We start from the raw sequence: 16,253 nt of genomic DNA, 5'->3' as shown, positions 1-16,253 counted from the left end.
AGAAATGGAACTGGCTGCCCAAAGGTACGGTGGGAAGATCTTGAACACATCCCTGGAAGTTTTCAGGGCCGGGGTGGATCGAACTCTGAGCAACCTGGTCTAAGCGGACGGTGTCCCTGCCGCGGGCGGTGGGGGTGGAACCAGCGCACCCCAGGGGCCGCTCCCAGCCCATCCCAGCCCAGCCCCGAGCACTCCCGGATCGCGCCCGGGCCCGCGCGCCGCCGCCGCCGCTTCCGCCGCGCGGTCCCTCCCGCGCGCCGCCCCCTCCCGGCAGCCCTCGCGCCGGAAGCGGCTGACGACAACAACAAACACCGGCGGCGGCGGCGGCCGCGCCAGGCAGGGCTCCCCCCGTCACCGCGGCCCCCAGCCCGCCCCGCCGAGCCGCCCCTCCCGGCCCGCCGCCTCTCCCCGCTCGGCCGCGGGCCCCACCGAGGCGCTGCGCGCCCCCGCGGAGCCGCCGGGTCCGGCCGCGCGGCGCGGGGGGGACGCGCCGCCACCGCCGCAGGATGAGCGGCGCTGCCCGCGCGGGAGCCGGGGGTGAGTGCCGAGCGCTGCCCGGGGACGTGCGGGCTCCCCCCGCCGCCCCGCTCAGCCCCTCCCAGCCGCGGGGAAGGCGGGGACTCCGGTACCGGGCGGGCGGCCTTGGCGAGGGGCGGCGGTCCCGGCGCTGGGCGCAGGGCTGTACCCGTGGGGCGGGCGACCAAGAACTGGGAGGCGGCGGAGCGGGGGTCGAGGAGGACCGGGATCCCGCGGCTGGAGCCGCTCCCTTTGCGGCGGAGTGACCCCAGCGCAGCTGCTGGGGGAAGGCCGTGGCTGCCAGCCGTCACAGGGGAGCAGCGCCGGGCGGGCCGGGGTGCTCCCTGCCTGCCCAGGGCTCCGCTGCCAGGGCGAGGGATTCGTGGTGAAGTTACTACAAGGAATGACTCAGCCTGGCAGCGCCTCCGTGCTCGCCGTCGGCGGCGGTCGGGCGAGCACCGTGCAGAAGCGTTGTGTGTTTATAAACGTTGTTCTGCCTCTCCCTCGGTTGTTTACTTGGTCCTGCTCCTGAGGAAGCGTGTGTACTGTAGCGAATTTTCCCTTCGGTTTTCTTTTTACGGCTCTTTAGTAGGCTTTCAGGTTCTGTGGATCCATGCTCGCTTTTCTTTCTCACTGACCCCCAAAAGTACTGGCTGCCCGTGATCCAGAGGTAGAAATACCAGTGTAAATGGTGGGAGAATTAAATGAGCTACCTTTGTGATGTTCATGTTTCTTGCCTACCATCATCTAGACATGAAATAAAAAGTCATGTCTGGTCCTGAGAAACCCAGAAATGTTAGTTTAGACCTCATATAACCATAGCTTTTTTTTCCTCTTGTGTAATTTGTTTTTGTCTGAAATAATTACATGGTATGTCCTGGCCATGAGCCATTTCTTGTGGTTCATATTTTAAGCTTTCACCTTTACTTCTTTGTGGGAAAGAACGAGGAGGTTGATGATTGGTTCTTTTTTCTTGTGTTCACATATATGTGTGTCAGAAGTAGTTTGTGCTGTTGGGTTTATGGAAGGACTTACACTTCGGGAGGTGTGTGTTCAACTGTGTGGTAGAAGGTACCTCAGCAATGCTGGAGAAATGAAAAGAATGGAAAAACATATTTCAGACAGTTGAATTTTATACAGCTGAGAAGTACTGCGAGGAATAACACTATAAATAGAATCAGAATTATAGAATGGCCTGGGTTGGAAGGCACCTTAAAGATCATCTAGTTCCAACCTCTCTGCCATGGGCAGGGACATCCCCTGCTAGACCTGGTTGCTCAAAACCCCATTCAACCTGTCCCTGAAGACTTCCAGGCATGGGACGTCCACAGCTTCTCTGGGCAGCCTGTTGTAGTGTCTCACCATCTTCACAGTAAGGAATTTCTTCCTTATATCCAATCTAAAATTATACTCTTTCAGTTTAAAACTATTGCTTCTTGTCTTCTCCCATACATACCCCTCTAAAAAGTTCATCTCCACACATCATGGAAGTACTACTACATAATAATAATGAAAACATGCACTATTATGGTATATTTAAATTGTGAATTTTAAGACTATTTAGCATATAGTAGTAAATTTTTAAAAGATGAAACACATAAAGAAACAACCTTACTCTTATTTTGTGGTCTAAGACAAACTTTTGTGCCAAGAAGCAAATATTAACAAGAAAGGATTGAGATATTCTAGCATCATTAAGTTTAGATTAAAGTGTGCAGAGGATATATTTGTACTTACTCTAAATGCTGCCTGGAACTCAAAATGGCTTTATTTTATTGTGTTGATAGTAGTAAAGAAAATTACTTGCTGAAGAACACATGGTAAGGGACTTCAGCTGTGCCAGTTTTAGAGCTGGAAATACAAACAGGATCTTTTGGGATAGTGGATTATTGTAAGATAGATTTAATTGTGCTTTGGAAGTCTGTTATTGTTGTCCACTCTGTCCAAGCAGCAATGTGTTTTGTAGATTGTAAAATAGCAATCTATCTTAGCCACAATTGTGTTGCTCTAGGCTTGTGCTCAGCACAGATTTGGGTTAGTAGTTTCTCAGATCGTGTCCAAGGGGCTGTCTCTCTCCCCATGTCAGGTTACTATATTTATAATTAGAAGTGTATGCAGCAGACTTGTGCTCTGACTGGAGAAGAGGGCAAGGGTTATTTTGAGGTCTTTTGTGGTGTCTCTTTAAAAAACGGTGTGTCCCTGCGTGTTGTCTGAACACAGCTGTTACATGGCCTTGCAGAAACTAAGGTGGAAAACAATTTCTAAACTGAACTTCAGCTATTTTGGTTAAATAGGGAACTGAGTGTATGTTGGGGACAAGGGAGTAGCACAAGTTGATTTGTTTTTGATAAAAGTGGCAGTTACAGTTGAATCACTGGAAAGAATTTTTCTGTATGTTATCAATGTGCCCTTAAGTCTTTATTTGCTTTTAAACTAGTAGTTACTTTCTGTGAAAGAGTGGTGTGAGGGTCTTGAGACTTAAATTGCACAGGATGGGCTCATTAGCATTTTGAGGTGAAAGTGGAAACAAGTTAAAATGAAAAACTATAATGTGTGTACCGAGTTGTTACATGAGCTACTTCAGTCATTTGGATAGTGCCCAAGCAGTCATGTGTCTCCTTCTGCATTTTCAATATTGCTCAAGAAAGTTGTGCTCCTGATTTTTGGTCCACAGCTTAATAACATTATATGAATGGTTTCTGAAGATGAGGAGGGGAAAAAACAAATAATACCTTACTACTTTCTAGGAGCCTATTAATGGGTAGCATTCTGGTGCAAAGTTGTTAATCAGTATTACTGAGTAGCAAACACTTGATTACGAGACGCTAACTTACATAATAATATTGTATTATACTGCAGGATGTGATTGAATGCAGTGATACCAAACAGACAAAAAGAAAATAATTATATGTAAATTACTAATGTGTGTCTGTTTTCTAGCTGATTTGCCAGACTGATGATTTTGATATACAGGTTGAAAGATCCTCACATGAGTTGTATGTTGTAAAAGCCTATAGCATGATTAATGGTGATAAAGAAATTGCTAGCAATTATTTTTGTGAGCTAATTAATATTCTGTGGTTACTGAGACAGTCACGTGCTATTTATTAGTTAATTCATAGTGCAGATCCACTCTGAATCTTATTCTTAATGAATTTTATTTAGTTTAAATTTTAGTTTTTTAAATTTAGTTCAGTTGAAAGGCAAGTTGGAAGACATTGTAGCCATGAACCAGCTCTTCCTATCTTTCCTATTTTTGAGCAGGGTTGGAAGTGGATATGCTTTGTGTTTTCTAATAGGATTCAAGCATAACTTTACTGTTAATAATACATGAATAATATTTCAATTCTAGTTGTTGGAAGTTGTCAATAGAAGTATCTAAAACAAATTTATTGATACCACATTTATGATCAGAGATTGACATGGGGCTGGTCAGGAGAAACATCAGGGCTGTCAGGGCAATTCTTGCTCGTCTTCTGTCCATCTCCAGGTGTGTATTTTCCTTTTTTGTTCAGGTTTGTAGTCCATGGTTCAGAAGGGTTCTGAGCTCAAGCAACAGCTCAGTGTAGCTTTTTATGTCCATCCAAGATGTTGAGAGTTCCTTTTGGAAAGAGATTTTGCAGCTGGGCCTGCTGTCTTTATTGCATCAAGGTGAAATGATTATAGTGTGCTATATATATAGCTCTAGTAGTTTGTGCATCTAGAAAATAAGCTGTGGTAGAATGTGGTTGACTGTTTTCTATGAATTAGTACAAATAAGTACAAAAGTGAGTGCTGTATGAATTTCTTTCTGACCTGTGTTAATTACTTGTTAATGGAAAGTAAAATGTGAAACTGCTTTGTTGACTCGTTGAGTTCCAACTGTCCTGCATCTGTCTTGCTGTGTAATGCTATAGGGTCAATGAGAAGAGTGGTGTGTGAATATTTGAGAGCTCTGCCTAAGTCATGTTCTAAGGGATTTTTAAATTACTTTAGAACATGTATTTATTTTCTCTTTATGAAATAACTCATGTTTTCTTACTTCTTAAGACTTTCTTTTGAAACAGAATTTTTGCTTTTTCAGGAGAGTAGGAAAGCTGAGGTAGTGATAATGAAATAGCGTGTTCAGTATTTTGATTGCCTGTTGCTTTCATTTAGAGGGATTAGGTGGAATTAGTATCTGTATGATACATCAATCTTCATTATTTTTTCTTGAAGATGTGTTTGACAGGCCAGTATGCTGTTTTCATTTTGAGCAAATTGAAAACTATGTGTATTTTAGAGGTAGAATGCAGTATTGAAGAACTAATTATAGGGAGAGCTTTACTTACATCATGGATTCAAAAAATCATACCACCCTTAGCAAAGCAAAAATACAAATTCTGTAAGAATTGTGCTTTGCTGAGGTCCGAATTTTGAATGTTTGAGGTAGTTGTTTTTAAGTTTGCAACTTCTATTTTGATTTAGTTCTATGATTGAACATGTTATGCTCTTTTGTGATGTAGCTATAGCTGCAGTACTTTTTGCTCTTTATCATTTGAATAGTGTTTTTTTCCTGATATTACAGGGAATTTAAATGTCAGTGGTTTATTTCAACCTTTGAGTTTGTTGATGCTAAGTAGCTGTGCTGGTACATCAAAAGTGTGAAAATTTAACCCTTTTTTATTGTAGTTGGCTTTGGATAAACAGTTCATACTGACAAAATGGTGCTTTTGTTTATACAGCTATTCTTCCATCCTTCAGAGTGTGTATTTTTATTAAATTCAGATGAAGGGAAGATTCTTACATAAGAATATATTGTGTAACAGGACTAGAAGCTGTCTTCTAATATATTGTGCTTATGCTATATTGTAAGTGTTCTACTAGTAAATTCAAGCTGACTTCTCTATTTAAAAATATTCTTCACAAGTACTTGTGCTGTCTACTGATTGAAAGAAACTTGATTCTCACCCAGTGAATGGTTTGAAATATGACTCAAAATTCTCAGTTCTTTCTGAATGAAGGGGGGGAGGGGTAGTGTGTAAACTTCCCTTTTTAAATGAAAGGCTTGGTGGTAAAATACCTATACATTTCAAAAAGCAAATGTATTATAACTACATTTTCACATGCATGTTATGGCTCTAAACAGCACAACCAGGGTTTAATAAGGCAGGAATATAGTTGTAATACCTCAGTCATTGTAAGTTGTGTTTTTCTCTGATTTTCTTGGGGTTTCTTTCGTGGTTGTATAGTTCTTATGTTGATAAAACTGCACAAAAGAATTTATTGGTGCATGTTGTTAGCTGTTACAAGCTACCAAAGATTTATATTCCAGAAGGGTAAAGAAGGGCAGATGAAGATTAGAAAACACCTTCTTGAGATTAGAGACTATTTAATATTCTGCAAACTATCCTACAGCTTTTCTCATTTTTCAACACATTGCTGTTATTTTTCTTTCCCACTGTTGCCAGTAGAGATCTGAAGGTGATTTGTAAATGTGTGATATCCAAAAAGAGTTAATAAATTGATTTGAGAAGAATCTAGACATTTGTGAATATGTATTCTTAGGGAGACTGGGGCTTATATCAGCTCTGCATCTTGCTGATGGTAATTCACTTTCAGATACCACTGAAAATAAAAGAAGGTTGATAAATAGGAGGAGGTTGGTAGGTGATATGTGAGTTATAAGTAACTTTAAAAAGAGAAATTAGATAAATTCTGTCTTTAGATCTTGAAAGTTCAAATACTGATTTTATAATTAATGTAGGATAAGAAGAATTTGAAACAAGTTTGAAAGTTGCAAACCAATTAAATAGTTTATCAAAATGGTAATCTATTAGTAGTGATCTATTAGTAACTGATGGATGGCATGGGCAGTTAGAAATGTGAATGATGCCTTCTGAAAATTTTCACTTGTCTTCTTGAATGATGATTCTGATGTTCAGTATCCTCTGTATTCATTGTCTTCTCTCCAGCCTTAGTTGAAGTGTAGTTTGTGGAGTTATATAACGAACCAGATCATGGAACCAGTTTGACCTATCAGTATCCTGGAGAAGTATGGTATTTCTAACTTTTTACAGCAAAGTCATCCAGTTTATTCCAGAGAAACAGAGGTACTTGCACCACTGAAAGTTGATGCAGGGAAAGGAGCAAAAGAAGAACTGGCTGAGGAAAGGTATTCATAAGTCTGGTGCTCTTTCTGTTTGTGTTCCAGAGTTTGTGTTCTTGGTTGATCAGAGAGAGTGTTAGTGGAAGAAGGGTTGGTGCTGACTTGTCTGAGTTGGGTATAAGAAAGAATGGAAATTTGTTGTCTGTTTCTTGCAGAATTGTTTGCAAACACTAAAAGATTTTACATACTCATTATTTTAAAGAGTACATACCTACAGAAAGAACCTTCCCACAACTATGGAGTCAGTCAGTAACTTGAATAAAACCACCTGAAGCTCCATGTACCTGAGAGTACCAATCTTTGCAAAGAGAATGTATTAATCTCTGTAATTTAAGGGAGGCTTGTACTCCACAAGTGCTTTGAAATGGCAAAATTATACATTAAAAAAAGAAAAATCTGATGAAACCTTCAGTTTACTTTTTCAAAAGTAAGGCACAGACAGCTGTGGAAAGACTGGTTTCCATCAATTAAAAATAAAAAAAAAAGGAAAGAAAGAAAAGGGATACTTCTGCAGGTTGTGGGCTGTTTCCTAGCAATAAGATTGTCAGAAATCCTAGGTTTGTTTTCTGGCTTGTACCTGTTAACTGAGGCACAGAAGTTTCACTTTTTATCATGTAAGAGATGTGAGGTTTTGAAAAAATGGGGTAAAATTGTATTTACTATTGCAAGAGGAGAACTTTTGTCTGATCTGTTATATGGACTGTGTTTTGGCAGCTCCTCAAATCAGTGAAAACAGCAGTGTAAATAGATGCTAACCATCAGATTTGCAGCTTTATAATCACATCCATATGTAATCATGACACAGTGCTTGATAATGTGCTTGTTGCCTTATGAGCATCTTTGAAACTATTGCATTCCTAGAATTCACAGTGTAAGTTTTGTCTGAACTTGTGAGAAGCTGCATTGTTTTGAGCTACACCAATTTCAAAGCCACTCTTTAATGTACGGTGTTTTCTTACCTGCCCAGATTTGCTTTTGAGCTGCTCTTTCACCCTTGATGTTGCTGAGGACCTCTGAAGGAATTGCAGCACCTACTTAGCTGAATGAGGAGCTTCCATGTAATTCAGAGTTGTAGGAGCAACTCTGAATATGGTGGCCAATATGTAACTGAAGTATTAGGTTAGTAATGCATAAAATGATTCATCTTAAAGGAGGGGAAGGAGGGAGGAAGCGTCTTAGACTATGAAATACTATGTTACTGACTTTTGAAATTCTTCTTTAGTGAATTGGGAAGTAGGGGTTTAGGAATGTGTCCTGGCTGCTCTGCAGGATTGCAGCTTGGCTCTTGGGTTGAGTGGAAAAGACTTGTTTTGCTGACCAGCAGCTGAGTTTGAGAGCTGTTAAGAACACAGTGACTGTTGGAGATGCTGTAATTAAGTAACCGCCTCTGCGCCTGATGCACATCTCAACATATAAATAGAGCTCCAGATGGCTGCAACCGTACAGATGTCAGGCATTGACAGCCTTTCTTTAAGACTACAGTGTGGCTTGAACATGAGGTTTATAGGCTTTGATACAAGGTGGCAATTGGAGATGGGATCTCCACCTTGAGTAATATTTATCTCACTGATTAAATGTGGTCTTCTCATTAAATTGATTTTGGAGGAGTAGGAGAATTAAATTATTCTCTCCACCTGGGTCAGGAGGAGCCTTACTGCTTTTTCATCACACAGCTTAGGTGTTTTTTTTAAATTTTTTTAGTTTTTCTTTTAAGTTTTTAAAGTGTCTTTTAACACATATTTCCTTTCAACAGTTGGCTGTCTAGAAAACGGTATGCATTTGCACTGTATTTTAAAAACATAGCCATTTCTGTTGCATAAGGCATTACTAAAGAATTTGTGCCCTCACAATGAGGTCATATTTTCTATTCTTCTGGTGCTGGTAGTAGTAATGTTCTGCAAAATTAAGGTATTTCTGGTTAGATGCATTAAGTTGCAGTATTGAAGAAAGGTCCTTGAAGCCTACTTTTAGAGAGGATCTTACAACTGACATTAAGAAAGGTGTTACTTTCTTTAAATTTAGCTTCAGTTTCTATTTTCATTTTCATTTGACTTATGTGCTGTAAAATACTGTGCTGCTGGGGTCTGCAAATTGAAGCAAGAGAGCATTTTTTGAGAAGGGCACTTAAAAAAAACCAAAGGAAATGGAGGTAGAAGACAGGTTTATAGAAGAAAACAAAATGAATTGTAAGGAATATTCTGCACTGGTCTTGTACCTTTGTTGATTATAGAGTTGCTTAAGTTGAGGTGAAGCAGGAAATCCTGCTCTGAAAGGTGAAATCACAAGAACTGTAGCATCTGAGAGGCAAACCTTAAGATTTGTGGTATGGAAATGAAGCACTATTTAATAACATGCTAATGTGCTCCACAGTTGACTCCATCTCGAGAGGTAATAAAGGTGTATTGGCCTTGAGGGGAGATGTTACCCAGATAAGATATTTACTGAATGAGGAATAGCACTTGAGTCTTTTTAAGCATGTCACAGACTTGTCAGCCTTTGCCTCAGATGAATTGCCCTTTCAACAGGCAGAAATTCTGTGGTGGTGTCCTGTGAGCCTCCTGACCCTGGTAAATGGGGGTAACATTTATGACTCATGTAGGAGACACTGTTACCTGTAGTGTAGCCTCAGTGCTTCTGCAGTAAGGGAAGTGAAACTTCTTTATCAGCAGCTCGCAGATGGTGATCACATAGAAGTATGTGATTGTCTAGTAGCAGTGTGGAAATGCAGGCACTGTGTCTTGCCTTGATCAAGTGATTCATCTAGTTCTGTCTGCTTTCAGGCTTGAGCCCATTTTGACCTGGAGATAGACACAAGGGGGAAAGAGTTTGGGCCTCTTGGTTCTGTCTGACTTGGAAGATGAAGCATTGATAAGTACGACACTTAGCATACACATGTGGAGCAGCACTTCCCTGCTCTTCCCTGGGAACAAAAAGCAAGATACCATGTACTGCTTGTGTGTTGCTGTTGTGGATGGGATTTTACACCACTGGGTTTTAAGAAAAGCCATTACTTTGGCATAGTTCAGTTTAAATTTTATGGCATTAAAGAAAAATTTATCAGTATCTCTGTTTGTTCAAGTTTAGTTTGTAATATAGATTATAAAGAAAGTATGGGAAATGAGATGTCAGAAGCATGAACATGAGCAATTAAGATAATACAGAGGGAACTTAATGACCAAAGTGAAGTTGATTAATGTCCCATTAAACCCAAACAGCATAAATGTTGATTTCTGTCTTTGTCTTGCTCTGAATGCCATGATTCAGTGTTTGAGTTTGTGAAGTTGGAAAGAGCTGTACCATGAAGCAACGGAACAGTCAGCATTAGGTAATTAGAAGCAGGGATTCTGCATTTAAGAGCATAAATGGGTGGTTAATGTAGCCATAGGATTATTTGTAGGGTGCTGTGAAACCTGTGATGCCTGTGCTGTAATGACAAAAAGAGTCTGTAAACAGACATTAATTTCATTTTAGAGATGTAACAATGAGCAAGTTCCGAACTGAGGTACATCTCAATACTTGTAAACAGCATGTGTTGAAAGTATTGATCAACACTGACTTCAAAAGCAGTTGGTTGTTGAAGAGTTTATATTATACAAGAAAAGAATGCAGTAATTGCATTGCAATGTAGAGTGTAGAGCAGTGAAATAAATGTTGCAACCAGCACAGTGTATTCATGGATGGCTTTGGTGTTTTACTACCTAATGTACATATTTTCAATTAATTATGAAGACTTTTTATACTTCGTGCTATTCTTATATTTTTGTCATCTCATTTATTTTCTTTTATTTATGCCTACCATATTCTGTCTGACTTGGCAGCTGTTTAAGAAAATTCCAAATGTTCAGCTGTTTTCTTAATGGTATTACTGATAATTCATGACAGTTGGTCATACCGACTTCTATCCCATAGTATGAAGGATCTAGTTTGTATGATAGCATGAATCTAATGCTGCAAGTCTAAGTCTATAGTTTAAACAAATAATCTGGGTGGATTAGTCATTTGTGGTTTTGTTTGATTACATAGGTAATAGCTCTGTCTTCAGTAGCTATCAAACTGTGTAGTTGTTGAACCTCTATTAAAACAAATGAAAATAATTTCAGCAACATAACACCAAATGTCTTGAAACTTGTAACACTACGTAAGAGTTTAAAGCTAAAAGCAAATAAATAAAGCCTGATACTCTCCTAGCGTTGGCCTCTCTCCAATGGCCTGTTGTGGTAATACAAAGAGAAGAAGAACAAAACATGTATGGATATATTCTGTTGAAGCTTGGTGTGACTTTCACTCCAAGATGGTGTTAAGAACTTGCGTTACTGCTGGATGATGACAATATTCTGGAATATTTAGAACAAATGTAAAGGCTGATTTGTGATATGTAGTTGACCTTGTCTGTAGCAGTCTGCAATAACCTGACCTTTGAAAGAAAAGAATCTTAGGCAACTCTGATAGGCTTTCATGCATACCCCCTGTAACTTTGAACACAGTCAAGCAGATGTTGTCCAGAGATGCAAGACTAGGGAGAGCTCTCAAAATTAATTTTCTTCCAGTGTTATGAAAACAGGCAGCTGGAGAGAGGCACTTGACATAGTTCCTGCTGAAGGGAGGAAGGGCTGCAGCATGCCTTTGTTGGACATCAGTACAGGAGAGGCTGCAGTTTAAGGCATGTATTCTCTGGAACTTTGCTTTATGTCATTCTCCTATTCCTGAAGTGTTCACTGAAATTTGTAACAACTTTGAGAGTGGGTGAATTCCATGGAATTTTGTGAATTCTACCTTCTTTTTTTTTTTTTTTTTAAGAGTAATTTAATACAAATTTGTCCTACCTGCATTAGTGTAGTTCTTTTCCCCCAGCATCATTTGATGAAATATTGGGTGAAGAAACAGGACTTGTTTTTTCTGTCTTAGTGATTGCAAAGTAATTATAAGGCAAGAGGTTATTGCATTGTGTTCCTAGTTTGTGGCAGAAGTATTTCAGCAGTTTCATGTTAATGTGCATTACTTTGACCTAAAGCAAGTACTCACAAATTTATTTTGCTCAAGTACAGCTACTGACTGCTGATAGCTAAATGGGAGGAGGACGCTTAAATTACAATTTTTTTTAATAGTAGCACTTAAGCACACTGCTTATTTCCTTTTTATTGTACCTTTGCTTCTGATAAAATGTCATGTGTGCATTTTGGATAGGAGTGGTGGGGGAGTGGACAAAAGGGATGAAGATAATACTTCTGTTCCGTGACCATAAAATATTTTTTTCCTTTATTAAGGTTTTCAAATGTGGGGTGGAGTGTTTTTGATTTATCTGTACTAGCATAGGTTGTATAAAATGGTTTACATGTTCTAATGGTTTTCAGGCTTCAGCAAGTCTATTTTTAGTAATGGATTATCACCCTTTATAGTGCCTGATCATCTTCTCAGAAAGCTTGCTAGGGCATTAACATGATATAAATGTTTGTTTGGAGTTCGTGCACTTGCTTCACTGCCCTGAGCCCAACAGCTCATCCACATTTGTACTTCGCCAAGTCTCCTTCTCCTTTGGCACTGCTATTTAACTGAACACAGTTAAAATTATCTAGGGTAGCCTAAAAAAGGTAACCTTTGCTGATCTGGCTCATTTTGGTTGTTGTAGTTTCCATTGTAGTTTAAAAGCTATTCTGGGAGAGGAAGCCCCTGGCCAAGGTGTAGTGACAATATGGGAGTGATAACATCTTCAGTTTATTTTAAAAAATAGAATAAATAAATCTAACAAATGCTTTGAAAGTAGGTGAATGGTTTAGCAAAATAGGTTACCTTTCAGGTAAGGAAGGTGATACTGATTCCTGAAGGAATCTGTGAGAGGCAGCTGCTGGATAAAACTGTTCATTCAACAGCAATAGCATGTATACCTTTTAATGCTGGATTTTCTTAGATAAATTACATTGTTAAGACTTTCTCTACTGCTCTCAGCGTCACTGTATCAGCATTCTGCACCAGTTCTGAAAAATAATTTCAGTTAATGAAAAAGCAAGCAGTTCTTTATAGTGAACTAAATTTCTCTCCTTGTGAACACTCAAAAGTATGATTAACAGTTATTTTAAACAAAAATGATGAGCAGAAGTATTCAGATGTGTAGAAGATCTGGGCAGACTTGTGACTGGATAGTATTGTTAATTAACAAAACGCCAAATAACTACCACATAATTACTCTTCTGGCATTAACATACACTGATTTCTGTATTAAATGCAATGATGATCATTATAAATCCTGACATTTTAGTAATAATTGCATTCTGAATCTTTGCAGATCTTCTCTGGCTTTGAACAGCCATGCTACTCTGTTGCCAAAAATCAAGTAAAGTGAATGTGTGCTTGAATTTGAAGAAGACGGTGGCTCTGTATAATGCCTGAAGGTAATTCTTTCTTTGTCAGAAGTTAAAAAGTTAGAGACTCCTGATGTATGGCAGATGCTATCATAAATATTGTTGATCTTAATAATGTTTCTTCTTTCTATGCTTTAGTTAGGTTTAGTGTTATGGTATGGATGGGTAAATGCTTGATTAAAATTTTGGTTTGTGTGTGTTTTAGACACAATCTCTCTTAAATATTACTTTAGCTTGGGTAGTAATGTTCATATGAAAACCAGGTACTATACAAGCCTTTTACTATGCTTAGATGGAAAAGTTTTTCGTGTGTTTTTTTTGTTTGTTTGTTTCATATGGTCTGTGCTTGGAACATTGTATTATTTAATGCTTGTTTCTAATTCTGCCTGGATCATGGTCACAAATACTCTTTGGGAAAAGAATAGTGTGTGCATGAGACTGTTCAATTCTGAAACATGGTCCAAAGAATTTATTAATAAAATAAAGAATTTTTACCTTGTTCTTGGTGTTTAGCAGCTTTTACCTGTCTAATAATTTAGTTTATAGAGTATGTTCTTCTTTTTCTAATTTAAAATGAAGCTGGTGCCACTGCGTACAGTAGAGTTCAGGTGTAAGGACAACAAAACTCTCTTCAGATCAAATTTTTTAACTGGTCCTTTTTTATTTTATATTCTTCTGTTTCTGAAACCTTTTTGTAAAAATGCATATTTTAACTAGGACTATAATTAATGCTTGAAAAGTGTGAGGATAGCTGCTCTCCTCTCTTGTAAGCAAACTCATAACTTTCTGAAATAAATATTCTGATAAAACATCTCCCGCCTCATATTAATGGCATGCTTGTTATTTTTCTCTGTGGTTTTTCAATTTTTCTATGTGTAGGCAAAGCGATAAATGCACATTCAGACTAATTTTCAAGTAATCTGATAAACTGCCTGGACCCTGTATGTGTGTCCTATTAATATTTCAAGGAAAAAGGGATGGCTTACCTGTGTAGTAATTTAATACAAAAAGTCATTTTTATAACGATATAAAAATATTGCTTAGTGGCTAAAACTTACAGCTGAACTTTCTGTAATTCTTTCCATATAAAAATCTCAGGTCATTAGTGACTATGGTGCTTGTATTTCTGTAGCAGCTTTGTTAGTGTGGTGGAAATTACTCATAAGCTTCCTAGTTCCTAAGGAGAAGAGAAAAAGGTTCAGAAGTATGAAGTACTTCAGTGATAGAATCTCAAATTAAATCTCAGTGTTTTATGAGGCAGGTTAAAGTTTCTCATCTGTCACATACACTGGAAAAACACATGCATAGAGTTACTCATCCAGGTTCTGGTAAGGCACAGGACTGAAAATGTGTGTTGACCTGCACGTTCTTGCTTGAATACTTCACGTTTGCCATCAGTAACAAAGAAAGAAGCTACAGATTTAGCTAATGCTGAAAACAGAAGAAAATATTTTTAAAGCTATTAATTATTGTAGAGAAATACAAAAAGGAATTTTGCCTATTTTCTTTTTTTTCCTTTTTTTTTTTGTCAGTGTTTCAGTTTCTGGGGGAAAAGTATGGCTAGGGATAGCAGTGAGCAGATAGTATCTGTAAGTTGAGGAGTTATTAGATTGTGCTGCTGTATGTAAAATCTAAAAAAGATGTCTGGAAATTACTATCTGGGGCTTTAAAAAGGTATTTCATAATTGATAAAAGCCAGGTAATGATCTGGAATGATGGCTTCTGCAATTGGAAGTCATAGTTTCTTTTTTTTTTCTTTTAGTTTAGTTTCTTTTATTCTTCTCAGTGTATATTTTCATGTGTTCTCCCAGCTCTCTGTATATGCAGAGACTTACCTTGCCTGTGTTTCTGGCTAGAAGAACAACATCTCTGTCTTTGGTAATGAATAAAGAACTGTGGAATGTGAGCACTGATGTATTCACACACTATATATCTGAAAAAGTGTTTTTGAAAACGAATGGCTGTCTTTTTCATAACTCCTGTGAAACTAACACTTGACATTTTTGTTTCAGTTTCTAAATGATTTTAGCAGTGGAAGTTACAAACTTCAGAGACCTAAAGAAATCATCATGAAGCTATATGTATTTTTGGTCAACACTGGAACTACCCTTACATTTGATACTGAACTTGCTGTACAAAAGTAAGAGAGTAAATTAATTGTGTATTGTTTGTTTTAAATTAAAAAGTGTGTATACTTTTATATACTAAGTATTTGACAGATGAACATTAGGGGTTTTTTTTAGTGTGTCATTGTAGTTTTCCTCTAGATTTTCTGGTATTTGAGTGAATTTTGGTGGTGGTGTTTTTTTTTTTGTTTGTTTTGGTTTTTTTTTTTTTTGGTTTTTTTTTTTTTGGTTTTTTTTTTTGTGTTTTTTTTTTTTTTTTTTTTTTTTTTTTTTTTTTTTATGATTAGCATTTTTATTGCCTTGCCAGGTGATTGTGTGTGTGATTCCATGAAAGAGTAGAGAAGTTATTTACTTTCTGGGACAGTGGCAGAGGCTGACCTGCTCCTCACTGAGTGTGGTGTTGTGTTTGGTGGTTTTTGAAAAAACTGTCAGAAGGACTTCTGATCTTTTGTGCCCTTTTTTTGAATAGTATTTTATTTGGGATTTCTCTAGAAAGGGCTTATTTTTTTACCGTCTGGCATCATAGAGAGAGTTCTGCAGGTTGTTCTTTCTCTTGTCAGTACACTCATTCTGAAGAAAATGTGTGCTCTGGAATGTTTTTGGATGCTAAAGAATTGGCATGAAGTTTTTTGTCTCATAGCTAGATTGGTAAAAGTTGGTTTGTGCTATGTTGTAAGGCTCCAACCTATTTTACGTGATTTTATATGTAAACCATGAACTTCTGAATGCCCAACTGCCTGAAGCATGATTGGTATTAGAGGATCATGGTTAAGTCCCAACAAATTTAATGTTTCTATTTTCTTTTCACTGCATGCTAAAAGCATCTTGTAAATGTATAGATGCTTTTTAGAGAAGTTTGTATTGTATCATTTTTCATTGTTCTCATGTGCAAGACACCTTGGGAGTAGCAAGAGCCAAGCTCACCTGCTGTCTTCATAGTTTGTTAGTGATGAATGTGTGCAAGTAATTGGGTAAGAAAGATTTTTACCATGTTTTTTTTTTTCCTAATTCACTTTTTCCTTTCTCCTGAATTCCTATTTGTAATTTTCATGACTGAAAAAAGACTGTCTTGACTGTTTTGTGTGCTCTTTTCTAAAGCCAGCTGACAGTCAGGCTATTACTGAGCAT

General features: G+C 38.3%; 1 protein-coding gene across 2 annotated transcripts in view; it reads left to right on the top strand.

Annotated features, from left to right (window-relative positions):
* The first annotated feature begins 476 nt into the window (after nt 1–476).
* RB1CC1 (RB1 inducible coiled-coil 1) overlaps nt 477–16,253 on the top strand; it is a 65,284-nt gene continuing 49,507 nt past the window's right edge. For both annotated transcript variants that reach the window (XM_053939941.1, XM_053939932.1), the window contains exons 1-3: nt 477–537; nt 12,924–13,029; nt 15,012–15,139. In XM_053939941.1, the coding sequence (XP_053795916.1) occupies nt 15,069–15,139 (71 nt within the window). In that variant the 5' untranslated portion in view covers nt 477–537; nt 12,924–13,029; nt 15,012–15,068. The remainder of the gene's footprint in view (nt 538–12,923; nt 13,030–15,011; nt 15,140–16,253) is intronic.

Source organism: Vidua chalybeata, chromosome 1 (genome assembly GCF_026979565.1).
Source record: "Vidua chalybeata isolate OUT-0048 chromosome 1, bVidCha1 merged haplotype, whole genome shotgun sequence".
NCBI lineage: Eukaryota > Metazoa > Chordata > Aves > Passeriformes > Viduidae > Vidua > Vidua chalybeata.
This window is presented reverse-complemented; position numbering and strand designations above follow the sequence as displayed.